General features: G+C 32.0%; 1 protein-coding gene across 13 annotated transcripts in view; it reads left to right on the plus strand.

Annotated features, from left to right (window-relative positions):
* LOC102509932 (ankyrin repeat and KH domain-containing protein 1) overlaps positions 1-24,687 on the plus strand; it is a 112,320-nt gene that overhangs the window by 41,100 nt on the left and 46,533 nt on the right. For 7 of the 13 annotated variants that reach the window (XM_032476881.1, XM_014552921.2, XM_014552924.2 and 4 more), the window contains exons 8-12: positions 2,680-2,917; positions 3,149-3,340; positions 7,393-7,502; positions 15,475-15,531; positions 23,395-23,482. In XM_032476881.1, the coding sequence (XP_032332772.1) occupies positions 2,680-2,917; positions 3,149-3,340; positions 7,393-7,502; positions 15,475-15,531; positions 23,395-23,482 (685 nt within the window). Of the gene's footprint in view, positions 1-2,679; positions 2,918-3,148; positions 3,341-7,392; positions 7,503-15,474; positions 17,224-23,394; positions 23,483-24,687 lie in introns of those variants that run through there. The other 6 variants (XM_032476884.1, XM_032476889.1, XM_032476891.1 and 3 more) reach the window with 3 other exon arrangements.

The raw sequence follows: 24,687 nt of genomic DNA on the forward strand, positions 1-24,687 counted from the left end.
CATTTGAATGTTTGAAAATTTTCCTGGTCTTTTTGTTAATGATTTCTAGTTTGATTCCGTTGTGATCAGAGAACACATTCTGTATGATTTCAGTTCTTTAATTTTTGAGGTTTGTTTTACAATCAGGATATGGTTCTATATTACATGGGCATTTGAAAAGAATGTATATTCTGCTTTTGGTGGATGGAGTGTTCTGTAAAGCCAATAAGACCCTGTTAACAGATGGTATAGAGTTCTTCTACATCCTTTCTGAATGTCTGTCTAATTGTTAAAACAGTTGTTGAGAGGGGGCGTTGAAATCTCCAACCATATTTGTTGATTTGTCTTTTTCTTCTTTTAGTTCCCTTACTTTTTCCCCCACATTTTGGAGCTCTGTTGTTTCGGTGCATGTACATTTTCGGAATTGCTATGTCTTCTTTGTGATTGACCCTTTTATCATTATATTAACTCTCTATCTCTTAATTTTCTTTGTTCTGAGGTCTCCTTTATCTGATATTAATATGGCTACTCTGCTTTCCTCTGATTAATGTTTGCCTGATAAATGCTTTTATCCTTTTCTTTCAAACTGCATGTGTCATTATACTGAAGTTAGATTTCTTGTAGACAGTGTATATTTGGGTCGTGTTTTGTAACCCACTCTGCCAGTCTCTGTTTTTTAATTGGTTTGTATAGATCATTTATATTTAAATGTAATTATTGATACGGTATTTTTATAAGGTGGTTCTATGCTGGAATTTATTTTTTCTTCCAGTTTCTCCATTTTTTTCCCCTCAATTTTCTTTCTTTTTTTTTTTTAATTGAAGTACAGTCAATTACAATGTGTCAATTTCTGGTGTACAGCACAATGTCCCAGTCTTGTCTATACATATAGATACTCATTTTCATATTTTTTTCCATTAAAGGTTATTACAAGATACTCAGCATAGTTCCCTGTGCTATACTAAAGAAACATTTTTAAAATCTATTTTTATATATAGTGGCTAACATTTGTAAATATCAAACTTCCAAATTTATCCCCTCCCACTCCCTTTCCCTGGTAACAATAAGATTGTTTACTAAGTCTGAGAGTCTGTTTTGTTGATGAGTTCATAGTGTCTTTTTTTTTTTTTTTTTAGATTCCACATATGAGTGATATCATATGATATTTTTCTTTCTCTTTCTGGCTTACTTCACTTAGAATGATGATCTTTAGGTCCATCCATGTTGCTGCAAATGGCATTCAATTTTCTTTAATATACCTAATAGCTATTTTGAAGTTCTTTTCTTTGACTCCTATATTTGATTCACTTCTGGGTCAACTTTTATTATTTTATATCTTGATGATCAGTCAGGCTAGGGCTAGGGCTATGATCACTGAAAGAATGGAACACATGAGATGAACCCTACATTCACTCCAACTTTCTGTCTTCGGGCATCTTCCAAACCATGGACCAAGGAACTATATCCAAACAAAGAGTAAATATCTCTAGGACTAAAGAGTGAACGTAATGCTAAAATTAAGCCTCAATAGCATGAGTGTGATTCATTCACTGGTCACTGCCTGCTAGAACATAATTTCACAGTCTTAAAAGGAGGACAGGATAATCCAGAGCCTTGAAGAGGGATCATCCACAGCATGTGGCTTACAATGAAAAACTACTAGACATATTAAGAGGCAAGAAAGTGTGACTGATCATTAATGACTATTTCCCCTGAAGTAGTCAGTTGGTCATTAACTTCCTGGTCTGGATAGTTACTGTGTCATTCATGATGGCAGCTGATCTTCAAACAGCCAGTGAGGAAAAAAAAAAGATAAAACCTTATTTTTGTACTCAGTTTTTACTTTTCATTAGCAATACTTTGATTATTTTTGAAATACGGAACAACACAACATCTGTCTTTATTTGCCACAACAAGAGTTAAGACCTATATAAAAATTTGAAGTATAAAATTTGAAACTAAAGGTGTGTATTTATGGTAATAGAAGGATAGAATGGATATCCTCCATGAGAATGTTTTATTGTTGATTGCCTTACTACCTATGTGATGGGCTCATGCTAAAATGATTTATAAGTAAATAAGATATTTATTTATTTAATAAGATTTATTTTTACATCTCTGTAAACTTCTTTGCCTCATTACAACAAGCTAGTGATAAAAAAATATAAGATAGTGTCAGTCCATAGGGATTTAGCTTGGTGACATAATCCCAAGTGGTAATGACTTCACCGAATTTGTTGTGTTATTTTTTGCCATGTCTTTGTTTCTTAAATAGATCTAACACAGTTTATACACTTAAACATGACACCTAAGTTTGAGGCTATGGCTATATTTGACCTGGCAGTAGAATAAACAGTAATTATTTTGAGGTGCTGTTGACTATGGATTTAATAGTTTTTAGAACTTCAGAGTATTTGGAAATTCAAAGTTATTTGAAATTGTAACTATATGTCACAAGTCTGATTCTACTGGAAAATTTTGGGCTTGCTCAAAGTAAAGTAAAATAATTTTAATGGACTTTTGGTAATACAGATCTCAAATTGCTTGAATGGGCATGATAATATTTATGCATCTAAGCTGCATCTCCTTTTCTTTCCTCTTGTCTTTCATTGACACTTGCTTTTCTTCTCTCACTTAAAAAAAAATCTGAAAACAAAACAAAAATTCCTTTCTTTTTGCTTTACTTCTGAAAATCTGCAGGATGGACATGTAGAAGTAGCACGTTTGCTTTTGGATAGTGGTGCTCAAGTGAATATGCCTGCAGATTCATTCGAGTCTCCGTTAACGCTAGCTGCCTGTGGAGGACACGTTGAATTGGCAGCTCTACTTATTGAAAGGGGGGCAAATCTTGAAGAAGTTAATGATGAAGGATACACTCCCTTGATGGAAGCTGCTCGAGAAGGACATGAAGAGATGGTGGCACTACTCTTAGCACAAGGTAAAATAGTTTTACTTCTTTAATAAAAAAAAATCAGTTTCCTTTGGATGCTTTGTGTCAGTAACCTTCAAGTTTACTACAACTAAGACATTTTTTGCATTAATGATAAATTACCAACACCTTGAGAGGAACCCCAGAAGCAGAGAAGATAGAGATGATTATCACAATTCAAACAGTATATTTACTGTAAGTCTTTTTAGGTAGTTTTATCTATTTTTATGCTTTCCCCAGGAGCAAATATTAATGCCCAGACAGAAGAAACCCAAGAAACTGCTCTGACCTTGGCTTGCTGTGGAGGATTTTCTGAAGTTGCAGACTTCCTGATTAAGGCGGGAGCTGATATTGAACTTGGCTGCTCCACACCTCTGATGGAGGCTTCTCAGGAGGGACACCTGGAGTTGGTTAAATATTTACTGGCTGCTGGTATGTGGATTTAAAAATGCCTCTTAGAAAAAGGCCTTTATATTGCTTTCATAACTTTAGCAATTAAGCTTAACTTTTTCATTTTTGTGAAAGTTGAAATACAGCTCCACAATTTGACTGCTCTTCTTAGGCCTCTAAATCTCTAAAAATGTCATTTTTAAAAAGATTTCATATTGTTATTAATGTTTATTTATTGAGCATAAGGCTTCTCATTGACCTTCTCTTTAGATTGAATGATATGTGACTTCTAGAGGGGAGAAGTCAGTTCCTCCTAGCCTCTGTTAATAAGACGAGGTGAGGATGACATTAGAGGTTATAATTCGATACCTTTAAGCCTGTTCATTTCTTGAAAATTCTCTCTTCTCAAAGAAAGAAAGGAGGAGTGGGTGGGAATTTGGGTGGGGAGGAGAAGTACTTAGTTTAAAAATAATTTGTGCTTTGTACATTGTTAAGCAACAATAAGAAATAAGTATTTTTACATTGAATATTTGTAGCTTTATTTAAAGCAAAGTAAGAATACACCAGAAAAAAAATTGATCCGGATAGGTAGAAACCTTCATATATCCTTTAGAAATGATATAAAAATGTTCTTTTTATCTACATCTGATAAATTGTTTAAAACTTGATGTTTCAAGAAATTAATATGTAAAGGAAAAGAAAATATTTAGCAAAACTTTATTCATCCTTTTTGGGTTTCACTGTTACATTAATTTGAGTATAGCCCAGCCTCAATTTTTCTGTGAATTATTGTTGAAATAATTTCTCAATCTAGATCATTAGTGATTTGAATGATTGTTTAGATTTTGAAACAATGCACAAACCAGCCGTACAAGCTGACATCTTTCCTGATTCAAATACTATTATTTGCTGTAGTTAGTATATGTATATATACTCTTTAGATTGAATGATATGTGGCTTCTGGAGGGGAGAAGTTAGTTCCTCCTAGTCTCTGTTAATAAGAGGAGGTGAGGATGACACAGAGTCATTATTTCTCCATTATTTTTTGTAACTCTCTGTATCCCATTCAAGAGTCTTTCTCTACCAGTAGTTATCATCCTTCATTCTTCCCACATCCCTCTAAGTAGTCATGGTATTGATAAGGAGTAAATGTTTACTAAGAAATTGTTGAATATCAGACATTCTGGTCCCACTAGTATAGTAAGAAATATTATACACATCTTACAGATATGGAAACTGATCTACAATCACGTTACATGACTTCCCTAAGCAACCAAACTAATAAGTGACAGAGCTAAAATTCAAACTTAGAACTCCTGACATTGTTTTTTCTATTTCATTACCATTGATTCTCATATTTAGCTACCTTTGCTAATTTGAAGTATGTAGTTTCCAGAACTATCTCAGGGGCTTGACAAGCTCTTTTTTATGTGATTTCTCCCTAAAAAAATTTTTTTCCAGATTAGAATGTGATTTATTCACATGAAGTTCTTCTGATAGTTTAGTACTAAAGAAGAGTCCAATAGGTCTTCTAATACATTTGCTATACAGTTTTTTAAAACATTCAAAAACCTTTTTGTTGTGGTAGTTTTTCGAATATATAGAAAATATAATGAATCCTAAGAACCCATCACTCAGCTTTAGTCATTTTTAATTCATGGCCAATCTCATTTTATTTATATTCCCATTTGTCCCCTACTTATTTCTTTATAATTATTTTATTAAAAATAATTAAATATTAAAAATTTCATTGATATAATTGACATATAACATTATATTAGTTTTAGGTATACAACATAATGATTTAATATTTGTATACATTGTGAATTAGAATAAATCTAGTTAACATCTGTTACCATATATATTTATAAAAGCAGTTTAAAATTTGTTTCAGTTTCTTTAATTTAAATCAAATTATTTAAGAAATAAATTTATTTTTATGAATTATCAATAAATATTTCAATATGTATCTCTAAAAGACAGACTTTTTTTTTTATGGAGGAACTTGGGATAGAATCCAGGATCTCGTGCATACTAAGCACGCACTCTACCACCAAGCTATTACCCACCACTCCAAGAAAGACTTAAAAAAGGAATCACAATATCGTTTTCTAACCTGAATTTTTTTTTGAGAGGAGGAGGTAATTAGGTTTATTTATTATTTTTTTTTTTAGAGGAGGTACTGGGGATCGAACCCAAGATGCATGCACTCTACCACTTGAGCTATACCCTCCCCAACTAACCTAATATTTTAACATAATAATTTCTTAGTATCGTTAAATATCCAAGCAGTTTTCATATTTTCCTGATAGTCTTGTAAATGTGTATGTGTGTGTTTAATGACTTTGTTGATTTACGGTTCATTTAGTAACTATTGATCAATATAGTTTCTTTAATCTGTAGGCTCCTCTTCCATCTTTCTTTTCTCTTGCAAGTTTTAGTTGAAGGCATGGAATGTTTATCCTTTAGCTTCCCAGCGTATGGATTTTGTTAAGTGCATCTCCATTGTTTCATTTACTTTGTTTTTCTGTTCCTTGGATTTCCCATAAAGTAGTAGTTAGTTCTAGAGACTTAATTGAATTCAGGTATGATGTCTGTTTTGTTTTAAGACTACTTCATGGGTAGTATTTGTGTACTTTCTTCAGGAGATAAAAATGTCTGATTTTCTCTGTTTTTGTGATGTTATTAGTCATTGATGACTATTGCTTAGATCCATTAATTTATTAGAGGTTGCAAAGTGGTGATACTTTAAATTCTATTATTCCTTTCTTGTTTATTAATTGGAGTATGTCTATAAAGAGAAACTTCCCCTTATCAACTTTTTGGTTACTCTTAGATATAAATCTTTCGAAAATAGTTTAAATGTTTGATTTTTCCCCCCTTTACTTTTCCCTCCCAAACAATGAAGTGGTCCCTTAGTATCATTTAGTGGTGGCCAATGAAGTATTTTTTTGGTTTCGACTTGAACATCATTTTGAACTTTTGGATTTAAATATATGATGGCTTTCACTCCATCATAGTCCTCATTCCTTTTGATGTAAAAATTGCCAAAAGATGGGACAGTTTGACTATCTTTGGTCAATAAGTTTAGCCCCTAAATCCTTTTGGTATGACCTCATTATATTCTCTGATAGTTTCCTTGCTTTGTGACATGGCAAGGCGTTTCAGGCCTATCTTTTTTTTTTTTTTTTTTTCCTATTTTCTTTCTTTTTTTTAAATTAATAGACTTTATTTTTTAGAGCAGGTTCAGGTTCACAACAGAATTGAGCAGAAAATACAGAGAGTTTACACATAGCCCTCCCCACTCATACGTGTATACTCTTCTACCCTCAACATCCCTCATCAGGGTGGCATATTTGGTGCAATCGATGAACCAACATGGACACAGTATTATCATCCAAAGTCCATAGTTTACATTTGGGTTCAGTTTCAGGCCTATATTATACAGATTCTGTCCCAGTCTTAGAACCAATTATTTCTCTTAAAAAGCTGTTAATTCTATTTACTGGGAAATGGTACTTAGAAACCACAATATAAGCTGGAGGTGATATTTCTGCTTGGCCTTTCATTGTCTCTAGGCCATTTTAGTTGGTTAGGGTTAGGAAACTTTACTTTTCAAAATGAATTCATGTCAGTACTTCCAATTCAGAGCCATAGGGTTTTACTTCACCTCAGCAGTCTTTTATCCGGGTTTTCTCTCAAACTTGCCTAAAATTTCACTTCTCATCAAAGAATTATTCATTTGATTTTTACTACAATATCCATAGAACTGTCTCAGAATAGAAACCAAAACTACCACCAGTATGATTTCAGAAAACTTTGATATTTTTTGTTTTGCAGCTTTTATATTTTATTTCTTAGGGTATATCTTCCTGGGGATGTACTGAATTTTTTATATTTGGTATAGTTCTTTCTGTGTGGCTAAAAGCATTTTTTTCAAAATATATCTAAAGGAAAATTAAGATACTTAAATTATATTCTTCTATTTTTACTTTTAGAGTTTATGAGTTCCACCAAATTGCAAAATGGGACTATCTAATATAATTTGAAAATTCACAAAATAATTGTATGATTTTTGTTTGTTTGTTTGCCAGGTGCTAATGTTCATGCTACAACAGCAACAGGAGACACGGCCTTAACCTACGCTTGTGAAAATGGACATACAGATGTTGCAGATGTTTTGCTTCAAGCAGGAGCTGATTTAGTAAGATATTTTTAATTTCAAGTATTTTTGCGTGAATGTTAATATTCATTTATTTTTAACACTTAAAAAATACTAGTAAAGAAAATTAATAGTTTGCCTGCTTTGTATAAAATAACTTCAAAAAGTTTGGCTATTTGTTCTAGTTGTTGCATTTATTAGGTATATTTGAAAGTTTTTAAAAGGACGTACTCTTTCTTTTCCTAGGTAAAACCATTTGTTTGTTTCCTTCTCTCACCCTAATCCCATTTGACATTCCTGAACCTTTGTAACTGCCCTTTGTTAGACATATCATAGATTCAATGGTATGTTTATAGAATAGAATAACCTGTCAAATCACTGAGTGATTTCTTTTGTTTTTCTGATTAGTTAGACATTTAAAATATAGCTACTGTCATGTTCCTAACAACGTTATCGCAGCATTCTCTGCTTTCTCTGTTCTTTTAGTGTCTTCTATTTTGGCTTTGTAAAGTTTCAAATTAGATGACAGGTTCATATGTGTAATAATCCCTACAACTATGGGAAATTGTAGATAATATCCCACTTTAAGTTTCATGCTTCTTTCTGAAATGTGTGCTTTGACTAATTTTTATTTTGTGAGAGTACTTTAAAGTGCTTTCTAGAATTCCTCCCAGAGTTCCCTCACATGTTTCTCAAAAATCTTCGAAGACGTAAATAGTTATATATGTTGCAGAGAATCAAGTTCATTGATTTCAGTTATTTAGAAAAAATTGTGCAATTGTGTATTGCCTTTTAAATCATTTCCAGCAACAGACATTTCCCCAAAAATATCTGAGAACATTACTGGAAAATAATTATTAACTAAAATTAATGTATAATATAGTAATTCTATTTATTTATAATCATTTCTACTAATACTGAATACTGTAGTGATAATACTAGCATTCATTCTCATTAATCAGGATCTGCCCCATCAGTTAGAATTTCTAGGAGGTGTACTTATTTTGTTTGAAAATTATGACAGATATGTTAAGTAGATCTTAATCATCTGCCTTTGTTCTATATCTGAGTTTTTTTTTAGATTTGCTTTGGGTCATCTATAAAATTAAGAATTGAAGTATTTCATCACTTGAAATAAAGAAATAGGGTAGAGCATAAAAGCTTAGCTACTATTAGCAAAGTTTAATACTCTTATCCTCTGAATTTTTATCAGAATTCTCTTTTCCTTATTCCATTTTTCCATAGCAAAGTCACTTTCTTGTTTATTAGGAGTTCTTCTAAAAATATTAAATAAGAAAAGGAGGTACTATCTGTTAAATGCACTCTAAGGTATAGGAAAACATTACCAATCTTGACAACATTACCAATCTTGACAGAATTAAAAATCTGTTATGAAATATTTTTAAATGTTTTATTTTTATAGTCTTCTGGAATTAGGTAAATTGTCTGTGATTAGAGATCCTTAAACAAATTTTCTTAAATGAACAGACAGAAGGATTTAGAGTTACCATACTGTTTTACATTCAAAATATAAGATTAAAAAGTAGCTCAGATTAATATATATCTTAAGTACAAATGTAATACTGCTATTCTAATGTAATTGTTTTTCTATTTTGTGATCTATCTTTGCATTCATATTTACATGTAATTATAATCATACAGTTATTTTCTATTTTCTGGCTATGTATTCTATCATAATCTTTTCCCTATTGCTACATATTCTCTGTATTTATAAGTCTTGTGTAATATTCCATCAAGTTGATGAACCCTAAACCTTGAGTTGCTTTTTATTTTTCACTGTTAGAAATACTGTTAGATTTAATAACTTCATGTATATAACTTTTTCTGTTTTTCTCCTTTTGAGTTATTTATTAATTTTTCACTTTTAAAAATATATTGCCTATTTCATGCTTTTGCTGTCTGCGGAGAGACATTTCAGTTTTATTATTAGTTCTTTTCCTGATGGTAAAAAGTAGTTCTTGGTCTTTATAGAAAGTGTGGAAAGTATGGAAAAGTATAGTAAGTTTAGTACTTAAAACCTATAAATAAACTTTGTGATTTCAGGCTTTTCTATAAGCCAGAGGGTAGAAAGAGAAGACCTAATCAAAAACAAGAAATGAGTAAAGCAGGCAGATCAGTTCCTGAGTCCCAAGAAAAAATGGCTGATAATTCTTACTAGGTGGACCTTACAAGGCATCTTTCTTGTCCTTCATTCTTTGCTGACACCTCCTAGTATCTGTTTGGAGCTATAGTAATTTCTTCCAGTGGTTTAAAGATGTTTTCCATTCCTGGCATCCCATAGATGTGTTCTTGATACCTAGGTTTGGTAGGTCTTTAAGTTAAAAATGTGGAGGTCTTTTGTTTCATTTTGTTTTGGTGGGCTGGCTGAGAACCTTCATTTTGGGGGTAACTATTTTTACTTTCAGTTTTAAATAAGATTGTAGAAGTCAACCTTTGGAACATAATCTGTACCAACACCTGTACAAATCCCTATGCTTTGTTAGATTTTTAGAGCTTAACTTTTGCCATAATTGAAGGCTTTATTATTTTTTTAAAGGAGTTTGAAAGCTGTTGTTTCCCATTTTAAAAAATATTTTGCACTAGAATCAGCTAGGATATTAATTATAATTTTAAAAATATTTAACACACAGCTGTTTGGATTTCTTGTATTGTTTCCTGAGATGAAATTGAGAGGTTTTAGGGCTTTTCATTCTACATGTGTAGTAAGTATACTATAGAACTTAGTTTTAAAGGAAATCTACATGTTTTCTTTTTTACTGCTTTTTAAAAAAATCACAGCCTGTACTGATGGCATACTTGAGCATTTTCAGGTAGATCCTCAAAATATGTGCATGTTCTAATTTTGAAACTTAGTTATTTGAAACTTCATTTACCCTTAAGAATCTTTTAAACAAAACAAAATTTTATGGCTATTTCCAGTAAAAGCAAAAACATTGAATATCTGTCATATCTACAAGATTATGGATTGATATGTAGCTTGTCTAACTGTAATAACTGCATAAATTTGAATAATCCATTATTTAAAACCTTTGAACTAGATTAATATTCCTAAATAGGCCACTTAAAATGTCCTATTGGAAATCAAAAAAATTAAATAACATAAAATGTTGTCCATTAATTCCAAGAGGTTTTTGAAAAATTCTCCCTATTTAATATCCAGAATTGTTTTACTGCTCTATAAGCATCAAGATTACTCAATAAGCAGAGAGCCTTGAACAAATCACTTAATCCATATCTTCCTGCTATTTGCATCTCTTGTTACCCCTGTAATGGGAATCACTTTATAGTGAGATAAAGATTATTCCTTTATGTGTTTTCTTCCTCTGCATACTATTTTTTGTTTTTGGTCTCAGATTTGTTTTAGTATTTGATGTTATTATAGGTATAATACGATGTGAACCCATTGTAAGGAAAGAAAATTTGTATTAAAACACATTAGCATTCTGTAGTATACTTAAATATTCTTGCTTTGGCTCTGCTAGGTATCCTTCAGCAAATCACTTAGATTCCCTAGTCTTCTTTTGTTTTTCTCCCTCACCTTTCCCCTTTCCTTTTTTCATGAGGGATTTGGACCAGAAGATCTTTAGCAATGTGGTTTAAGAAATCTAATTTTATGCTAGTAAAGAACAAGTTAACCAACTACCTGTTTGAATGTATTAGATGGACTAGATGATCTTGAGTGCTTAGCCCAAAAATGTATAAAGTACTATGGAATCCTTGAAGAAAATGAAATTTTAAGGTATAAATTATCATTACTAATAATAGTGATGTGTTCCATAAATTATTCTCTCTCTTAAAATCTTTGTGTATACCAAATGTATCTTAAATTATCCAAACATTATTTGGGGGGTTATTTACAGTTAATAATTAGCAGATTTAGCTTTATAAAATATTTTACAGATTATTTTAATAGATAAAAGTTACTAACCCCTAAAATATACAATAATTTGGTAAGTCTACCCCAATAAAGATTAAGAATCATCTAGTATTATAATGCTAAATCATTATCTCTTCCACCCTGTCTTTTTACTATCAGTATTTTATCTACTTAAATACTGTCAAATAAATAGGAAGAGTTTCATTGATGTGGATTTTTGTTTTAAGTAAACTATTTCCTCAGCAACATAGTTTCTCCAGTTATCTTTGGGACTGTTCAGTTGTGAATTTTTTTCTTCTTTTCCTACAGTTAAAGTTTATTTCAAGGGGCAGAATAAACTTTGTTACATCCCTTTCTTCTCATCTTACATGCCTTCAAACTTTTCAAAATTTCCTTTGTTTAGGATTGTTTTTTCAGCTTTGGCTTTCAAGTATACATAGGCAGTGTTCAGTGAGACACAAGGAATTTAGAAATACTGTTTTACTGTAAGATGTTTGCTACCTTGAAGATAGGGGCGGAAGACAAAGGTTTCCAAGGACGAGCTAGGACATGGTTTCTTTCTTTATGCTCATAATAGGTCTGCTTTAGATGAAATAAATCAGAGAAAAAAATAGAACCAATCTTAAGTGTGGTAGTCACACAGTGTTGCTAAGTAATGGGTCTTTGCCATATTGAGTAATAATTGATTCTTTACAAATCAGTTATTTTCCTTCCCTTGGCTAAATTTTTAACAAAAGTTTATAATTGATTGATAAAAATACTTTTCTTATTTTTAAATAGGTAATACCGTTACATGGTTCAAAATTCAGAGTATAAAACTGTCCCATGGGCACCCATTTTCCCTCTCTATTGGCAGTGTTGCTCAGTTTTTTAGTATCCTTCCGGGACATTTTATGTATGTATGACAAAAAGTCACATATTGAAAGAAACACATATAATCAATATTTGATTCTTTGTGTAATACCTTACTGAAAGAGTTTTTATTTTTTCTATACTAATTTTCTCTGTAGATTTGATCATAGGTTTTACAGGTTTATTATTTTTAACTTTAGAATAAAAATTGAAGCACTTTTGTACTGAGTAAACTGAATCCTATGAGTATGTCATACTGGTCTAGTACTGATTTTCATCCCTAACCATAAAGTAAGTTCTCTGACCCTTGTGCTTTTCTACCAGCCAAATGAGCTTTTGTGGGCATTTTCCTAGAATAGTTGAGCTAATGGAAACTGGGTGATTTGGACATGGATACATTAGCATCCTTTGTTTTTTATTCCTGGAATTTATTTCCTTTGAGATGAGATTTGATGGGGACTTCCCTTAAAATAAACATATTTTAAAGGACCAGTTTGTTATGTATATTAAATCTTATGAAATAGAAATGTAGACTAGATCTTCTTTCATGAGATTAAAAAAAAAATTTAAGCAGTATGTTGTGTGTCCTTGACATTTCTATACACCTAAGCATATATATATTCTATGCATGTGGGCTATACGTCTTTATGTGAATGGATTTGTTATCACATATACTGTTCTGAAACTTTTTTCTCTGTAATATTTTTCTGTCAATTCCTATAGATTTCTCATTCTTTTTCACAGGTACCCAGTGTTCTATATAATTTATTAACCATGAATGTATTCATAAATATCTGGGTTATTACAGGTTTTAAATATTACAAATGGTGCTACACTAAATATTGTTATACATATTTATATATATTTGCTATTTTTATGAATGTATCTATAGGGATAAATTCCTGGAATTGAAATTGCTAGTTATCAGAGGGTCCAAGTCTAAAATTTTGAAAGCTGCTGCCAAATTGTTCAAAAATGCTGAACCAGACTACACTTCTGTTAACAACTGAGGTGTTTTGATTCACCACATTCTCATTGACATGAGTTGGATTTCTTCTTTAACTCTTTCCTTCCTTTCTTCCTTTTTCTAAAAAAATGGTTTAATTTTCTAATCTCGGATCAGAGTCTTCTTTTTCATTTTATCTAAAAAGAATCCCTGTGTTCCAAATAGACCTATGAGCTGCTCACTAATTGCTCCCCAAACTTTGGTGAACTATGTAAAACACAGGTATTAAGTTACTTTCTGGAAGACTATTCAGACATAATTTGCAAATGCAATTTTTGAAATATTTTGTTTAAAAAAGAAACTGATTTTAAAAAACTAAATATCAGACCATACTTACTGATTTCATTCTGAAGATGAGATTAATGTGTCTTCCACCATAGGACTTTTCATGAGTTATTTTATTATTACACTGTCATGATTTTGTAACATTTACATTCTGTTTTATGGCCCTATTTCTTGAAGTTGTTTAACTATATATTTAGGTAGATTCAGTATCTACCTCACTAGTCTTTCAAATTATATAGCCTCTTAATTTTGTTTTCCTGAATTTGACTCACCTTTTTGGTGACTGATACCGGTATTTTGATTTGAATTTCCTCTTCCCAGCAAAAAAAAAGGAATTCGCAGGTGCTTGCATTTTTGAGACTACTGTGTGTTGTATTTATACATGAATGTAGCCGAACATAAAATTATTGAATCACTTGTTTTTTTCCCCTCAAAATTCTAAGCTCTCTGTTCTGCTGCCTTCTGGTACCAGGCCAGAGCGTGGTAGAATATTCCACATTGTATGTAAGTGACTTTATTTTTTCCGCCTGGAATATCATAAGATTCTTTTATTATCCTTAGACCTCTATGATTTCACCAGGATGTGCCTTGGTGTTTGTTATTCTATAATAGTTTTTCGTGGAAAACACTGAGTACTTTCTATCTGAAGATTTTAATTCATCCTTTTCCCCTTCTCCTTTTCTTTTTCCTCCTCATCTTCCAATTTTCTTCTACTACAACCTTGAATACTTCTTTTTCTGTTCTGTTTTCTTCTGGGATATTTATTATCCATATATTGGATATCCTCTATTTGTTTTATCTTTATGTCTGATTCTTTTCATTTCATTGTCCTTTTCCTCTACATTGTTTCTTTCTTAAGCCCATCTACCAGGTCACTATTTTTTCTGTATGCTTGTTGCTGCTTCTAGTGTGGTTTTCATGGTTTCATTATTACTTAGTTTCTTCTGCTCTTCCAACTCACTTTTAAATTTCCTCTTGCTGTTATATCACTTTGTTCAACTATTTAAAGCATTCATGCTCTCTTTATTTGAAAGTACAGGGAAGTATTTGACTAAAGTTTTGTTTCCGTTTCACAGGAACTTCTTAATAGGCTCTGTGTTGGATACTTTGTGCTTATTTATTTATATTTGACTGGGGCTTGTATTTGCTGGAAATCATATGGGAATGAGGAAGGGAGAGAAAGTGAGCTTTAATAGTCAGCTTCTTCAAATCATGTAGTTGTCTCAGAATACTTTCTCACCAAACCTCTACCATAGGAGCACACATCCCCTTAGGGTAAGCATATCACCCAGGGTAGAAGGTAGGAGTGACTTGGAGTGAAATCTTCTCTAGGCCACATTTCTTATTTGGAGGCTTAGTTGACCCTGGTCAGTGACTGCAAAGCTTATTACTGTTTCTTCAGTTGTCTCCCTGTCTTACCTCCAAGTACTTTCTTTCTAATAGGAGTCTAGATCTAGAGAAAAAATAGATATTCCATCTCTCAAGGTCCTTGAAGTCTCCCGTTTTAGTTGAAAAGTGTGAGCACTAAGTGTGTTTATAATGAAAGGGGTATTACATAACTGTTTAATCATCTTGCAGTATTTTCCCTACTTTTTCTCCCAACCTTTGATATTCCCAAATCTTCTGATTTAATTATTTCCTTGACTAGATATTAAGATAGTGCTCTTGATTCTATAGCTTTAGTTGTATTTGGAGGCAAAAGCAAGGCATGAGTTCAGATAATTTAGCAGAATTATATATGCATATATAAGGTTTATATTGAAGTTATATTGGTAGAGAACCACATTATCATACCCTTAAAAATCATGCTTTGTTTAGGAGATTATGTTCTCTACAGATGGGGAATCTTTTTAGTTGATGATCCTGACTTAACAAAGCCCAGCACCTGAAGTACCATGCACAAGGTCTTCATGGCCAACTGTGATTTTCATTTTTGGAATAAGATCCGTGAGTTCTTCTTTTTCCTTTCACAGGACAAGCAGGAGGACATGAAGACTATTTTGGAGGGCATAGATCCGGCCAAGCATCAGGTGAGGGTGGCCTTTGATGCTTGTAAGCTACTACATAAAGATAGATGATGTAGGTAACCAGAACTCTGGATATCTGAATTCCAGCCAAGAAGTTCCAGGACCTTGCTGGGTGACAAAGGAAATCCTCTTCGATTGAAAAAGATTATGAAGTTCCAATAAAAAGAGATTTATATTACTAGTAGTTTGCTTCCTTAGTATTCCTTTTATGTGGTATTCCTAAAAAATAACCTAGGTGAAAGTAGTTTTTTTATTCAGGTAGTGCCTTTTCATTCTCCCTTATTAGGAGAGTTTAGATACCCCAGAGAAAAAGTCTCAGTTTTAAAATCCTTTGTATTCAGCTTTGTTAATCTAAAATCTGAAACTCAGATTTAGGATGATATATTGGATTTTTAAAATATAATCCTCAAATACTACCCCCACCAGTAGTTTAGTGAAACATTTCCTGTATTGTTCATGCCCTAATTTCTATAAAATTAAATTTTCTTAAAATCATCTCCTGTAATCTTATTCTGAAATTGGTTTTTAAGAAAGTGATTTACTTGTTCATAAGCAAATATTTCTTTTCTTTTGAAAAAATGTATGGAATTTGTGCCTGATGGTTTTAAAAGTCAGGCAAATTTAATATCCATTATAATCCAGAGAGATTTCTTTAAACTCAGGAGCAGTGCTTAACTTTTAAATTAGGTGGGGGGGGGGAATGTGATTGCATCTATCTAAAATACATTTTTCAGTATCAAGCCACTTTTAATCATAATGCTTATTAAGTATCGTCATTTTTACTTTGTTGAATGAGATGTTATGTTCATTCTATTTTGAAGAAAGTAAATAAATTTCTCTCACAAAATATTATGTGAAAATGTAAACTTTTACTCAGTTTACATAATTGCTCTGGCTCCTATCAGGAATATAAAGCTGAGTGTTATTGCAGCTAAAGTATTTCTTTCTCTCTGGATTTGTTAAAGGAAATGTGAATATAAATCTGTCTCTGTAGCTGTAAGTCTCGAAACTTGGGATACTTTTTAAAATTGAGATTTCCAGCACCACTTTTAGAGGTTCAGATTCAGTAGATCTGGAGTGGGAAGTCTGCATGTTAAATGATATCCCAGGAGATTCTGATAAGTCCTCCATATTCCACACTTTGAGACATTGCTAGAGTCTCTAGATTATTCTGCATCATTGTTGAGTTCTGTTCTTTTTCCATCTTTGCTTTATTATCATTCTTACTCCATCCAAACTGAAATAAGCTTGATTTTTCTCTTTGTTACTTGTGGTTTTTAGGAACTGAGCTTAACACAAACCCTAGAACAGTGCCTTTTAATCTTTTCCCATCTCATTTCTGTTGAGCGATATGAATCTGATCAGTAACAGATCACCAAGGTAATGATTAATATACAGTTGTGAGTTGGAAGAATATACCCTGGGGGAGAGTATAAGAATCCTCTAGTACATATATAGTATAAAACAGTCTCCCTTTCCTCTCCTCTGATTCTGTTCTTTCACCCTAGACAATGTCCTTCTTTCAACTCCAAGGAACACTTCCTCTGTGGTAGTTACAATCTTAGATATATTCATGAATACCCTGGGTATCCATGACTGTGATTTTAAAGGAAATCAACTTAAAAAAAAAAAAAAGAAAACCTTACTGTAAAATTAAATTTTGTTTTTCAAAGCCAAGTAGAAAAAAAAAAAAAACTGCACCTTTTTTCTTACAGTGGTTATTCATCAGAACCAGAACACTTTTCATGGATAAGATATAAGGAGGGCTTGTAAGCTCTGATTATCCACTTTTCTTCAACTGTTAGTAATTAGCTTACCTTAATAAATTAAATACGATCTCCCACTTTTAAAATAACTCTTTATTAAGGAATAATATATATATTTAAATTTCACTACTTAAAGCTGGAAAACTTTAATCAATTTTTTCTTTATCCCTAAAACTATCTGTGAAATCCACAAAACTCCTGATACCTTTTTTTAAAGGCCAAGTTCTTTTTTTCTAGGTTATTGTATGTTAAATGAGTCCTTTTCCGCTATCTCAAGGTTGTTTAAATATAAGTAACAAGAGACTTCCAGTCAAGAAGGTAAAATCAGTGTTAGTACATTTTGAAGCCTTTCTGCTCCCTATCATTTCAAGTACATAGATATATTAAATAAAACAACGAGAGAGAAATAAAGTAAATTAAAAATATGTAGCTATACTCAGAAACAAGATTAAAGAACTCTGTGGGCTAGAAATGGAGCATGGATCCACAGCTGAAGCTATAGACCCAAAGAGAATTAAACCTAAAAGAAATGGGCACTGGGGGCTGGGATTTCATCTTCTATGAAGGAATAGGGATGGAATGCATCTTACATGAAACAGGCCAATAGATCTATAGTCTACTTGACTGAAGCACGGAACTCGTACGTTATTGCCCCACCTGTGAAGCAAGTTGGAGAAAAGGCTCCAAGCAACTGCCCAGGATTGCAGTTAGAAATTATCTAATTGTTTTTCATAGAGGGAAGCTGCAAAGACAACAGTGTAACTAAGAACTTGGAGGAAAACATTATTTGATGTAGTGAGCAGAACAGAAATAACTTCATGGAATCAGAAGCTTAAGTTGCCAAGGAAAGATCTACTTCTAGAATGGACCAGACTGAGGCAACTTTCAAACCATCTGATGAGAAAACAGTAAGTTTGTGGATGGAAATAAAAGAAAAAGCAACTCCAATACAAAATGAGCTTTTTCAAGTAAAAAAATGCATAAAGCTAAAGAGCAAGTCTACACAAGAGAGATAGTCAAAATGCAAGTAAACAAAAAGCAGCAACACAGAAGAAGAGCCCAAGGAAACTGAAATAAAAGACTTAAACTTACAGATTTTAAACATGATTATTTTAAACTATGAACAATAGCCCTAAAACAGTGTGAGGCAATGAAACAAAAGCTTATGATTATGAATTAAGAACAGCTAGATTTGAAATAAAACATTTAAACTTTCAGGGGAAAAAGTTGTGGAAATAAAAATTCAGTATATAGGTTAAACAGTGTATTGGATGATGAATAAAGAATGAATAAGATGATAAAATAAGAAGTAACACAATGTAGCAGAAAGATAAAGAGATGAAAAATATGAGAGAGAAATTGAGAGAAAGGGGATAGATTAAGAGGCTCTACCATACACCTATTTGAAGTTCCTGCAGGAGAGGGTGGAAACAGAAAACAGAGGCAATACTTGAAGAGATAAAGATGGAGAATTTTCTAGAATTGAAACCTGACGTGAATCCTTTATAGAAAAATCAATCACCAAGGAGAACACATGAAACATCAGAATTTTCCGGATAAAGAAAAATCTTAAAAGGTACTGGCAGAGAAATTCATTATCTACAAAGAAACAACAATCAAATTGTTGACAGATTCTTATCAAGAGTAATAATCACAGAAAACAATGGAGAGTAATGTCCTCAAAATGCCAGAAGAAAATAGCACAGTATAGAACTTTGTACTCCACTAGCATTCCAAAGAAGGAAAAATAAGCATATTTTCAGATCTACAAAGAATAAAAGAGTTTACCATTTCAGACCTTTGCCAAAAGAACTACTAAAAGATATGTACATCAATCAGGAGAAAAATGAGCCCTGGAGGAAGGCGTGGGATGCAAAAAGCTACGGTAAGCAAAGAGATTGGTAAAATATAAATATAAATTTGTGAGTATAAAGCCTAAATTTTTATGCTTAAAACCAAAGTAGTACTAAAAATCTAGACAGCAATAGTATGACAGAAATTCAGAAGAATATGTTAGAGAGTTAAAACCATGCTAGAATCTTTGTTTTGTTCAGGAGAGGATAATCAGGTACTGAATAACTTTAAAGACTCTTTTTTAGAAAAATATATTATGAATCAGAACAAATATAAACCTATTTATAAGGGCAGTCTTTTGAATTTGATTCAAAACCAAAATCTAGTAAAATTCTGTTTTCAGGAGAAAAACCTAAAGGAAAATGACAGGGAAAGGTTGACAAAGTAATGAAAAAAGTTATGTAAGGCAATATTAATATCAGACAAAATGGAATTTTAAGCCAAAATCATTTTTAGAGATAAATGCTCCCCCAACTGGTGTAACAATCAGTTACTCACATCCATCCTCCAGATAAGAGAAAATTACAAAATTACAAGAAAATTAGTTTTACATTTGTAGTAATAGGATTTTTTTCATACACTTCACTATGATAGATCAAATAGATCAAACAAGTGTTAAGAACAGAAAAATCAAGTTTGTTCTTATAGAGAGCTAACATTTTATTTCCAATAAATATGGTATATGTTATCTTCTAATACATATAATATGCATAAAATTTGTCCATGTTTTAGGCCACTAAAAAGTCTGTAAAATGAACTTTTTAATCATATGAACTACATTCTCTGATCTCTGTTGTTTTAAAATTACAAATCAATAATAAAACCTTTTTTAAAAAAATCCCATACAACTAGAAAATGAAGAAAAATACTTTTAGATAATTCATGAGTTTAAAAGGCAATCACAGTAAAAGTTACAAAATAGATATTATCCCAAAAACTACACATCAAAACTTGGGTGAGAGGATGCAGCTAAAGTGGTCCTTAGTAGGAAAATTATATGCAGAGAGAGAGAGAGAGAGAGAGGAGTGTGTGTGTGTGTGTGTGTGTGGAAATGAAGCTAAGAAAGGAACAACAGCACAAAGAAGGAAGGACATTAAAAGTTAATAGAATAGAAAACAACAAAAATAGGGATTAAAAAGCAAAAATTAAAACTGATTTTTAAAATAGTCTGAAGTACATAAAATAAGCCCACCTTTTTTCAAAAGGGAAAAAGACAGGTAAATGATAGAAACTTAAGGGGAGTTATAACTATATGATACAGTACAGAACTTTAAAATTTATAAGGCAATCATATGAACAATCAATAAATTTGAATACTTAGATGAAATGAATACTGTTTTTTCCTCAAAATATATAAATTATCAAAATTGATTCAAGGAACCCTCAATAGAACAATAGCCATAATACAAGCTGAATCAGTAGTTTTAAATCACCTATCCATTGAGGGTAAGAGGCCTAGATGGAATTATATGTGTTACTAAATGTTCAAGCAGTTGATAATCCCTATATTATTCTAGCTTTTCCCCAAAAAAGAGAAAGAAAAAATGTTAAATTGCACAATATCTAAGTTTATAGCCTTGAAAAATAATTTTGTGTTTATGAAGGGAAAAAATAATTTATATCCTAAAATTGTATTAATCTTGAACAAATACTGGCTGAAATAATAAATCCAACATTGATTAGTAAGCAGCACAGTTGACCCTTGACTAATGTCGGGGTTAGGGCGCTGACATGTGCAGTGGAAAATCCAAGTGTACCTTTACAGTCCACCCTTGGTATCCAAGGTTCTGCATCCATGTGTTCAACCAACCACGTATCCTGTAGCATAGTGCTTAAGATACCAATGTGTAAGTGACTCACGCAGTTCAAGCCCACAATTTTCAAGGGTCAACTGTATAAATAAATTTAATTCCTATTTTAAAAGAAGGATGTAGTGGTCAGACATTTGGGGACAAATGATTACATATTGTCTGATACACATTATTAATTTGAGGACATGAAATAGTATAAATACATTATAAAGTTGTAGCATTGTTTTACCAACTATTTTCTCAAACATATTGTTCAAAACCAAAGGAGTAACTATTTATAAGGAAACATAATAAGCAGCTTTTTACACCTTTTATTTCTGAAATTTTATTATTTTGAATTTTGAAGCTTCACTTGGGGTGAGGATCTTGGAATAGTACTTTCTGATTTCTTATTTTTAACAGCTATGGGAATGTTTTAAATATAGAGAACTTAACAGTTACTTTAAAAGTTTATTCTAAAGCAAGGCTTTCAGAATCTTGTCTTTGCCGTTACTCATAGGATCTAGTTATGTTGATGGGTGTCACTGCCAGGCTTAAGCTAAGAAAGGGAAAAAAAGGGAAAGTGACATTAGTATTGCCCACCCATGTTCTAGTAATAATGTATTATCAAATGCAGATAATGAATGTCTTACTCTGTGTAACTACTACTCTTAATTTCTTGTTAAATTAACTTTTCTTTTTCTTATTTACCTAATAGAAAATTAAAACTTCAAACTTTAGTTTTATGAGAGGAAAGATTTGAGGGGTCAGTCGTGTTTAGGTTCCTTCTTGGTAAACAGTATTCAAGCACTTCATTGCTTTGAACATTAGCTATATAACAGTAAGCAAAAATGTACATGGTTGCCGTTCTCATGAAACTTACAGTTGAATGGTGGACGTTAGCCAAATAGTTAAACTAATACATGATTGGAACTTATGAAGGAACGGTTCATAGAGCTATAAGTCAATAATAGGAAAATTGATCTAGCCAGAAAGTTCAAGGAGGTCTTCCTTGAAGAAATAACACTTGACTTGAGACATGAAGGATGAAAAGGAGCTAATAAGAAGTGCTACGGGGAAGAGAGAGCAGCTTAAGCAAAAAGGCCCTGAGGCAGGAGGGGAAATAACAATTGCTAAAGAGCATTTTTTTTCCAGAGTGTAGTTGACACTACTTTCTAGGTCTTTCTGAGTAAGACCTTCATATTGTATATTCCATTTTGTTTGAAATAAATTGCCAGAATTTTAGATTTACCTAAGTTCAAAATTCTGAAGCCAATTTATTTTGGCGTTATCTATAGTTATTCATTCTTCATAACTTAGATTTAATAAAGATCATTGTCTAATCAATATGCATAACAAAAAGTCAAAGCATAAACTAATGTTTATGGGAGGTTGAGAGAGTCTATACTAAAAGAAAAAAATTTTTAAAGTGAGATTCCTGTCACTGCAGTCCAGTTTAAAGTTTCTATTGGGTTGACAATCTATTCTATTTCTTACTGTTAGTTTGCCTAAGTTGTAGATCATATATAGTTTTGTATATAGACTGGTTAACTGTGTGGTGGCTAAGGGATTCTCTGAGTTAATTAGGAGAAATCAGCATTCTTTGTCAAATTTTTCTTAGTAACAGAAGAGGACCAGAACAACAGAAATTATTGTTTGCATACATAGTGAAAGAGGAGATAGATGAGAAAACTTTTCATAAAAGTCATCTATTAGCTACATTTTAATACTTAGATGCATGTAGTAAGAGTTCACAGGTCTCCCAACAGACAGTGCTACTTACCATACAAGCAAGATGCTTTAAGTGGTTTATTAGGATGGTTGGAAGCTGTTTTATCATTTATTCTCTTGCTGGCAAACTTCCTAGGAAAAATAACGTTCTTTCTGCTATTGTTAAGACTGCTTCTTTTGCCTTTGACTATTCAAGCACTCAATTTCTACTCTGAAAATTATCTGTTCATTGATATATTTTTTCCTTTTCCTTTTCCTTTTCCCTTTACTCCTGAAATACCATAGTGTTTTTCTTCAGGGATTTTTTTTTTTTTACTATCCTTTGATAGAGTTCTTATTGGCTTCTGATATGGTGAGATCAAGGTCCTCATGACCACTTTACAAAACTAAAGTTCCTTTTTCTTAGTTCAGATGAAGAGTTAGGGAAAAATCTTTTTAATCTTAGTATTAGAAAAATGCAGTTACTTCTCTTTGGGAATCAAACTAAACATAAGCCTTTAACCATTATTATTTGGTATGCAAAACTGAACTTGCTCTTAGAAAGTTACACCATCTAATGTGAACTGAAATCAATCCAACATTTTGGAGGAATTGAGGTAGGTAACATAAGTGACTACACTGAGTAAGTATTAAATCTTCATAATTTCTTATGTCACTAGTACTAAGTGTTTAAAATAGATGGGTAATTAATTGGCAGTGATGGATTATGGATGTTTCTTTGCTAGGAACATGAATCTGAAGGTGGAAGAACACCTTTGATGAAAGCCGCAAGAGCTGGTCATTTGTGCACCGTGCAGTTTCTTATTAGCAAAGGTAAACAAAGTAGAAGTGAGCATTTCTAAGAGGCTACAATATCTAAAAAAAAAATTTCCTAAACTGTTGCAATTTATGTTAAAGCTATTTTACATACAATATAAGTACTATATTTTAGTCTTTTGTTGCTGTATTTTGTTAAGAGTTCATAAGGTGCTTGCTGGGATCTTTATTAGTTTTGAGTTTAAAGTCTTCATCAACCAAACAGCATATGGTTGCTCCTTAAAGTTGAAAATGCCACATGTAAAATGTCCAGCTATATTTGGTAGATAGAATATTGTTCAGCACCTAATGATAAGGCAGTTCTGCTGGAAATGGAGAAGGGTGTGGGGAGAAAGCCTACTCCTGTTGTTTATGGTACAGTTGAATTAACCACGTACAAGGGCGTTATCTATTATTCATATTCCTCTAGGGATTCTATTGTTAGAATATATTTAGGCAAAGAAGTTCAAATGATGGATGAAAAGGTAGTTAAAGACTGTTTCCTATAGAAAAGTGAAATGCTGCTGAACCAATGTTAGGTTGAACTGTATAGAATTATTGTATATGTCAAAAATAACAATAATCAGCAATTTCATTTGGTTCAACCTAACTCTGTGTGAAGTATTAGAGGTACTCTGGGATCTGATAAAAAAATCCTAGGACAGGATGTTAAACTGTAAGGAAGGTCCACTCATGTGTTGTATTACTAAAATAAATATTTTATACCAATGTTCCAATAGAAGTCTGACATTTTGTACCATTAAGGATGTGGTGTAAGAGTTTATCATTTTAAATATACTTTCTTCTTTAATTGACTAAAACTAGGTTTATTTTCTTCATATCACATTTTTCTACCTAGTAAGGCATATCTTACATAATGTTATAACATAGTCTGTAAAAAGATGTTTACCTTAACCATGCAGAAGTAATAAACAGATGGTTAACCTTTGGAGTTCTCTTATGCTCCTTTACTAAAGAGGTTACCTAATCATACCTAACAACTACCCTGCTCAGCATATAATCAGGAGTGTGAGGAATAAGATCACATTGATTATAGCCTTTCTAGGCTGTAGTAACTGCTAAACAATCCCACATCTAAATTTATTAACAACTTCAAAAATAAGCTCATATTACTTATGTAAGGATGCTTACTGGTATACTTTGCCTTTCCTAGAAGGTACTTCAGTACAAGTTAGGATTAAGTTCAAGCAGGTATTTTTGAA

Source organism: Camelus ferus, chromosome 3, assembly GCF_009834535.1.
Source record: "Camelus ferus isolate YT-003-E chromosome 3, BCGSAC_Cfer_1.0, whole genome shotgun sequence".
In the NCBI taxonomy this organism is placed as follows: domain Eukaryota; kingdom Metazoa; phylum Chordata; class Mammalia; order Artiodactyla; family Camelidae; genus Camelus; species Camelus ferus.